Consider the following 8,555-nt stretch of genomic DNA (forward strand, 5'->3'; position numbering starts at 1 on the left):
ATATACCCTGAGAAAACCACAATTCTAAAAGGCATATGTACCCCAGTGTCCATTGTAGCACTATTTACAAGAGGCAGGACATGGAAGCAACCTAGATGTCCATAGACAGATGAATGGATAAAGAAATTGTGGTACATATATAAATGGAATATTACTCAGTCATTAAAAGGAATGAATTTGAGTCAGTTCTAGTAAGGTGGATGAACATAGAGCCTGTTATAGAGAGTGAACTAAATCAGAAAGAGAGAAACAAAGATTGTATATTAACACACATATATATGAACTCTAGAAAAATGGTACTGATGAACCTATTTGTAGGGCAACAGTAGAGACACAGACAGATAGAACAGACTGTGGACACAGCAGGGGAAGGAAAGGACGGGACACACTGAGAAAGCGCATAACCAAATATAAAATAGATGGCCAGTGGGAATTTGCTGAATGACACGGGGAGCTGCTCAGTGTGGTCAAAATAATAATCATCATAATGATAATTTTTAAAAAATTAAAAAATCTATTTTGTGTTTCTCTGACTACAAGTAAAGTTGACTATCTTTTGCTTTTGTTGTTTTGTTTTTTTTAACATTTGCATTTCATCTTTAATAAACTGCCTGTTCTTATTCTTTGCCCAGTTTTTTCCTGTTTATCATTTTGTTATTAATTCATAGAAGTTATTTTTACATTAATAATATTAATCTTCTGTCTAGGGGGATTTTCCTTCCATTTTAGTTAGTTTGTAGTGTCTTTTGGTATTCAAAAATCTCAAAAAATGGTACCATGGCCCCACTACCATTATAAGGTGAATTAATATGGTGGGACTTCCCTCATAGCTCAGTTGGTAAAGAATCTGCCTGCAATGCAAGAGACCCGGTTCTGATTGCTGGGTCGGGAAGATCCCCTGGAGAAGGAAATGGCAACCTAGTCCAGTATTCTTGCCTAGAGAATCTCCATGGACAGAGGAGCCTGGCAGGCTATAGTCCATGGGATTGCAAGAGTCAGACACGACTTAGCAACTAACCCACCACCACCACAGTGTGATGGGAGGTGGGGAAAGCAGTTCACAGAAAATGTGATGCTGGCTGGAAAACTTAATGGGTGTCTACTGTATGAAATGCTATAAAGATATGGCCTTTCTAGCAAACAACTGCTAGGAAATGACAGGAGGCACTGGATATGGGTGCTGTTATTTACCTGAGTCATGGTTTACATGTCACCATCCACCATAATTTCTCTAATCATTTATTTACTCAACAAACATTTATTAAGCAGCTATAATGTACCAAGCTCTGTATTATAGCAGAATACAAAAATAACTAAGATGTGGGTCCTACTTTTGAGAGGCTCATGCTGTATTTGGGGAGGTAGAAATGTTAAATTACCAGTAGTCGCAAAAAAATGTTAAATTACCATGAGCATCACACTAGGAAGATGATGATGCCCCAGGCTAAGAAGCTGTAGACATAAGAAGTGAATGGGAGACTTCCCTGGTGGTCCAGTGGTTAAGAATCTGCTTTGCAATGCAGGCACCATGGGTTCAGTCCCTGGTCTGGGAAGATCCCACATGCTGTGGGGCAAAGCCTGGGCACCACAGCTAGACAGTCCATGTGGCCAACAAAAGATCCCACATGACTCAAAGGAGATCTCTTGTGCAAAAAAAGAAAAAGTGAGCAGATCTGTGTTACATTTTAAAGGTAAAACTGAAAGAACTTATTGATCATTGGATATAGGTATCAGGAAAAGAGGGATCAGAGATGATCCTAGGTTTTGGGCCTGAATAATTGTGAATAATATCCAGAAGAGTCTTCATTTTGCAATCCCATGGACTGTAGCCTACCAGGCTCCTCCATCCATGGGATTTTCCAGGCAATAGTACTGGAGTGGGTGGCCATTTCCTTCTCCAGGGGATCTTCCTGACCCAGGGATCGAACCTGGGTCTCCCACATTGTAGACAGACGCTTTACTGTCTGAGCCACCAAGGAAGTCCTTCATGTATATATATATATGTATATAATGTTTGGCTGCGTGGGGTCTTTGTTGCTGTGTGCAGGCTTTCTCCAGTTGTCAAGAGTGAGGACCACTCTCTAGTTGGGGTGCTTGGACTTCTGTTGCAGTGGCTTCTTTCATTGTGGAGCACAGGCTATATGGCACACGGGCTTAGTTGCCCCATGGCATGTGGAAGCATCCCGGACCAGGGATCAAACCAGTGTCCCCTGCATTGCAAGGCAGATTCTTAACCACTGGACCACCAGGGAAGCCCCCAGAAGAGTCTTTTACTGAGTTGGAGGAGACTGAAGTAGATAGAGGTTTTAGGGAGAAGTCAAGAATTCTTTTTTTTGGCCACGCCAGGAACTTGAAGATGGAACCTGGCCCAGCAGTGAAAGCACCAACTCCTACAGGGAAGTCCCAAGAGTTCTATTTTAGATATGTTAAATCTGAGATGTCTGCTAGACATCCAGTGAATTTTCAAGTGTATATTTAATATATGAGTCTGGAAGGTCGGGGAGACAGGCAAGACTGGATTATAAATCAAGTGGTCAATGGCAGTATTTAAAGCTATCCGACTGATAGAGCAGAGGGTGGGTAGAGTAGAAAAGAGCCAAAGAGAGAACCAAACTTTAGAAATTATATAGAGGAAGAGGAGGATCCAACCAAGATGATTGAGGAGTGGCCATGGAGGCAAGAAGCAAACTAGAAGAATGAAGTGTCCTAGAAGTCAAGAAAAGAAATTCCTTCAAGCAGGGAGTAATCAATAGTGTTGAACAGTGTTGAGAGGCTAAGACGAAGGTAGAGATGGAGGTTATAATGACCTGAACAAGGCAGCTTTGTAGAATGGTGGGAATAAAACCTAGGTTTGAATGGATTGGAGAGAGAATAAAGATGAGAAAATAAAGATAGCAAATAGAGACAAACCCTTTGAATGGTTCTGTAAAGAATTAGGATGATAGCTGGGAGGGAACTAGGTCAGAGAAAACTTTGAAAAAAAAAACTTTTTTAAAAAATAGAAACAACTTTTGAATAGGTTGCATTAGGTACAAAATTATAAAGATACAAAAGGGTAAACAGTGAAAAGTCTCACTCCCACACCTTTCCCCCAGTCACAGTGTTTCCCTTCCTCATTCCAATGTTTCCATTTTCTTTTGAATCCTTCTGGAGATATTCTGTGTTTGTACAAGCAAATATACATGTATTCTTCCACTTTCCCTCCTTTTAAACAAATTCACAAATGATAGCTCATTCTACACACTGTTTCTGACTCTTGCTTTTCTGTTTCTCAACATATCTTGGAGATTGTTCCATTTAGGTATACAAAAAGGTCTTCCACTTACTTTGCTTGTGGTTACATTGTGTTGTTATACTATAATTTATTTATTCAACCCCCTAGTGATTCCTCTTGATGAATATTTAGATTGTTTTCAATCTTTTGCTATTACAAAATTGCAATGAATAATTTTATATATAAGTCTTTTCACATGTGTGGCAATATATCTATAGGGTAAATTTATTTAGAAGAATTGTTGAGTCAAAGGATAAGTACATTTGTGAGTTTAATAGATATGGTTCCAAAATATTTCAATATAATTTGTACCAATATCTCTACCACCAGCAATGATATGAGTATGTTTCCCTATATCATGTTACTAATTGTTTTTATGTTTGCCAATCTAGTTAATGAAACATGGTTTCTTAGTGTATTTTAAACTTTCATTTATTTCTTTTAAGTGAGGTTGAATATATTCTCAAAAGTTTAAAAGCTATTTGTATTTCTTTTTCCTTGAATTGTCTCTTCTTATCTTTTTTTATCTTTCTTTCATCTTTCTAAAGTATTATTGGTCTTATTAATTTGTTGGACCTCTTAATATATTAGGCACATTAGCCTTCTCTTTGTGATATGAATTATAAATATGTCTTTTCAATTTGTTTATGTTGATTTTTCTCTGAAGAAAATTTTTTTTACACAGTTGAATTTTTCTGGGTTTTGTGTCATACTTTGAAAACCATCCCCACCCCCAAAGTTTTCATTTGTTTTAATCTCCCAGGAGAGTTTTTTAAGTATGGGGAAGGAGATAACTAGAGTGTGATCACATGATTTCAATAGAAAGGTAGAAATTGATAATGCAGGAGAGATTAAGGAAAATTTCAGGAGCAAAGTCTATAACTAGGCTAGAGGAAATGTAAAACAAAGCCTAAATGGGACAATTGGTCTTTAATAAGAACAGGACACTCCTGAGAATATGGGTGCTGATGCAGATATAGGTTGGTGGATTTGGTGGTGAGAGGATGAGAAAGTTCTTATCTGGTTGCCATATTTTCCCAGTGGCATAAAGGCAAATTTATTAGCTAGGTGCAGAGCAGAAAAGGATGTTAGGGCTTGAGGGCAGTTGAATATTTAGAAGGTTCAGAGGCCTTACGGATTAGATATTCTAGTTCATATTCATTTTCCCCACCTTGGAACAAAAGATAATTTATTTGAAATTTTTGTTGGTATAATGATTCAATCTGATGGAATGACTTTGTTTCCCTTTGAAACCTTTATATTTGGAGAATGCTTCATATAATTACATTAGTATAATTAACTTGGCACCAATGTGTTATGCATGGGTTCCTAGCAGTGTGGGCTTGTCTTCAAGAGGTGTTTGGGCTCACTCTTTGGACAACAACTGAAAACTCTTCACAAATAATTCATTTTCTATACTTACCACACAGCTGCTAAAAGCTTAACAACTTGGACTTGAATTATTTGCCTTGTTTTGTTCATTTGGCATATGTCCCTGAAGAGATAATTTGATTGGGTTGATTTGCCATTACTCAGTACTGAGTTCTGCGTTTGTGTTTTTTGTTTTTAGTTCTACCTCTGTTTATTGGAGAAGGAAATGGCAACACACTCCAGTATTCTTGCCTGGAGAATCCCAGGGATGGAGGATCTTGGTAGGCTGCCATCTATGGGGTCGAACAGAGTTGGACACGACTGAGGTGACTTAGCAGCAGCACCTCTGTTTATTGCTATCAACCCATCTGCCTCCACCCAGCTCATGCTTGCATGCTCAGTCATGTGACCCCATAGACTGCAGCCCACTAGGCTCTTCTGTCCATGGGATTTCCCAAGTAAGAATACTGGAGTGGGTTGCCATTCCCTTCTCTAGTGAATTCTGCTTTTGCACGCTAAGCTACTGCTACTGCCTCAATGGCAGTTGTCTAGCCTGCATATAGCTGCCTTCGACTTGTGTCTTGGCCTCTGGTTAATCAGTTGTGATAGCAGAGTATATTTCATTCAAAACAGATTGTATGAGTCATATCACTTGAGCAGGAAAGAACAGTTTGGATCATTTTGCCTAGAAAGGGTCCAAGTACCTGGCAAGCCCAAATGGCTGCATGAACTCCTTCAGCCCTCCCAATGAATTGTTCACATCCTTTGTTTCAGTAATTAATTCTACAAGGAATCTAACTAAAATAATCCTTAGCAGGCAGTATAGCAAAGTGGTTAAGAGTCAGATAAACTTAGAATTGGATCCCAAACAGTGATGAGTTAGTATCTCCTAGAGTTTTATTTCTGTGGCTCTCGTCATCACTATGCAATTAAAAAATGAAAGAGCCTGGCTGGTAGCCCAGTTAGTAAGAGTCCACCTGCCAATACAGGGGACATGGGTTCGGTCCCTGGTCTGGGAAGAATCCACATCTCGTGGAATGACTGAGCCCATGTGCTACAACTTTTTTTTTTTTTTTTACAGTCCAGCTCTTTATCTTTACACGCTTCAGGCCATAAATTCATAGGGAATGGGTTCTAACAGTTTGGGTTCCTTTCCATTGGTCCTCACAAAACTGTGCTTCTCTAGGTGGAGCAGGCTGGCGCTTCAGCTGAACCCAAGTCCCTTTCTCTTTGGCTTCCTTCTTTTTCTGATCATTTTCCTTCACACATTTTAGGAAGTTATCTCGGCTCTTAGAGTGCTTAATATGCTCGATACGCACATTAATTCTCTTGGCAAGAATCTTGCCCTTAACTTGTTTGTTTACAATGATGCCAATAGCATGCTGGGTAACATTGTAGACTCTCCCAGTTTTGCCATGATAACATTTGTGGGGCATTCCTTTTTGAACAGTACCCATTCCCTTGATATCTACAATATCACCCTTCTTGTAGATTTGCATGTATGTGGCCAAAGGAACAACTCCATGTTTTCTAAAAGGCCTAGAGAACATGTAGCAGGTGCCCCCTACTCTTTCCCTTTGTGTTGGTCGTTTTGGCGAATTACTGGAAGATGGCGGTTCCGGCCGAAAAGTGTGCTACAACTATTGAACCTGAGCTCTAGAGTCAGCAAATCACAACTATTGAACCTATGCTCCACAACTACTGAAGCCTACATACTCTAGGGCCCGTGCTCCATGAGGAGAGAAGTCACCACAATGAGAAGCCCGAGCACTGCAACTAGAGAGTAGCCCCTGCCCTCTGCAACTCGAGGAAAGCCTGTGTGCCGCAACAGAGAACTAGCACAGTCAGAAATAAATAAATAAGTAATTAAAAAAACAAACAGAAACCCAAAAAACTCTACCACATCTCCATGGGGATGTAATTCACATACCATAAAATTCACTCATTGAAAGTGTAAAATTTAATGATTTTAACATATTCACAGACTTGTGCAACAGGAATCACTTTTGAAATATTTTCATCTTCCATAAAAGAACCCCCAGTCCATTAATCACTCCCATTCAATAAAACCCTACACAATCACTAATCTTTTTGTCTTTATGGACTTGTCTATTCTGGACTTTTCATATAGAGGAATTATGTTACTGATCTTTTTTTTTTTTTTTTAGCTATGTGATCTTTTTTGACTAGATTCTCTCATTTAACACAATGTTTTGAAGTTCATCCAAGTTGTAGCATACACCAGTACTTGAGTCCTTTGAATTGCTCAATTATAATTCCATTGCTTGTTCATTGATCCACTTATCAGTTGATGAACATTCGAATTGTTTCCACTTTTTGGCTATTATGAATAATCCTGCTGTGAACATCCATGTACATCTCTTTTCATGTAGGTATTTGTGAGGATATATATTTTTATTTATCTTGGATATATCTTTGGAAGTGAAATTGCTAAGCTGTAGGGTAATCCTATGTTTAACTTTTTGAAGAATTGTCACTGTTTTCCAAAATTCTGAACCATCTTGTATTCCTGCCTGCAATATATGAGGATTCCAATTTCTTCAACCCTCACCAACACTTGTAAATATTTGTCTTTTGTATAATAGGCATGTTAGCGGGTGTAAAGTGGTATCTCATCGTGGTTTTGATTTGCATTTCTCTAATGGCTAATATGCCAGCAAATTTGGAAAACTCAGCAGTGGCCATAGGACTGTCAGTTTCATTCCAATCCCAAAGAAAGGCAATCCCAAAGAATGCTCAAACTACCGCACAATTGCACTCATCTCACACGCTAGTAAGGTAATGCTCAAAATTCTCCAAGCCAGGCTTCAGCAATACATGAACCGAGAACTTCCAGATGTTCAAGCTGGTTTTAGAAAAGGTAGAGGAACCAGAGATCAAATTGCCAATATCCTCTGGATCATCGAAAAAGCAAGAGAGTTCCAGAAAAACATCTATTTCTGCTTTATTGACTACGCCAAAGCCTTTGACTGTGTGGATCACAATAAACTGTGGAAAATTCTGAAAGAGATGGGAATACCAGACCACCTGACCTGCCTCTTGAGAAACCTGTATGTAGGTCAGGAAGCAACAGTTAGAACTGGACATGGACCAACAGACTGGTTCCAAATAGGAAAAGGAGTATGTCAAGGCTGTATATTGTCACCCTGCTTATTTAACTTATATGCAGAGTACATCATGAGAAACGCTGGACTGGAAGAAGCACAAGCTGGAATCAAGATTGCCAGGAGAAATACCGATAAACTCAGATATGCAGATGACACCACCGTTATGGCAGAGAGTGAAGAGGAACTAAAAAGCCTCTTGATGAAAGTGAAAGAGGAGAGTGAAAAAGTTGGCTTAAAGCTCAACATTCAGAAAACTAAGATCATGGCATCTGGTCCCATCACTTCATGGGAAATAGATTTCCCATGAAGTTTCTGACACAGTAGAAACAGTGTCAGACTTTATTTTTTTGGGCTCCAAAATCACTGCAAATGGTGACTGCAACCATGAAATTAAAAGACACTTACTCCTTGGAAGGAAAGTTATGACCAACCTAGACAGCATATTAAAAAGCAGAGACATTACTTTGCCAACAAAGGTCCGTCTGGTCAAGGCTATGGTTTTTCCAGTGGTCATGTATGGATGTGAGAGTTGGACTGTGAAGAGAGCTGAGCGCCAAAAAATTGATGTTTTTGAACTGTGGTTTTGGAGAAGACTCTTGAGAGTCCCTTGGACTGCAAGGAGATCCAACCAGTCCATCCTAAAGGAAATCAATCCTGGGTGTTCATTGGAAAGACTGATGCTGAAGCTGAAACTCCAATACTTGGGCCACCCCATGCAAAGAGTTGATTCATTGGAAAAGACCCTGATGCTGGGAGGGATTGGGGGCAGGAGGAGAAGGGGA

General features: G+C 39.4%; 1 protein-coding gene across 1 annotated transcript; it reads right to left on the reverse strand.

Annotated features, from left to right (window-relative positions):
- Positions 1-5,763: 5,763 nt before the first annotated feature.
- Positions 5,764-6,206, reverse strand: LOC122698903 (60S ribosomal protein L21-like). The gene has a single exon (XM_043910585.1). The coding sequence runs from the start codon at positions 6,193-6,195 to the stop codon at positions 5,764-5,766; it is 432 nt and encodes a 143-aa protein (XP_043766520.1). The 5' UTR covers positions 6,196-6,206.
- Positions 6,207-8,555: the final 2,349 nt, after the last annotated feature.

The sequence above is a fragment of the Cervus elaphus genome, chromosome 8 (assembly GCF_910594005.1).
Source record: "Cervus elaphus chromosome 8, mCerEla1.1, whole genome shotgun sequence".
NCBI classification, from domain to species: Eukaryota; Metazoa; Chordata; class Mammalia; order Artiodactyla; family Cervidae; genus Cervus; species Cervus elaphus.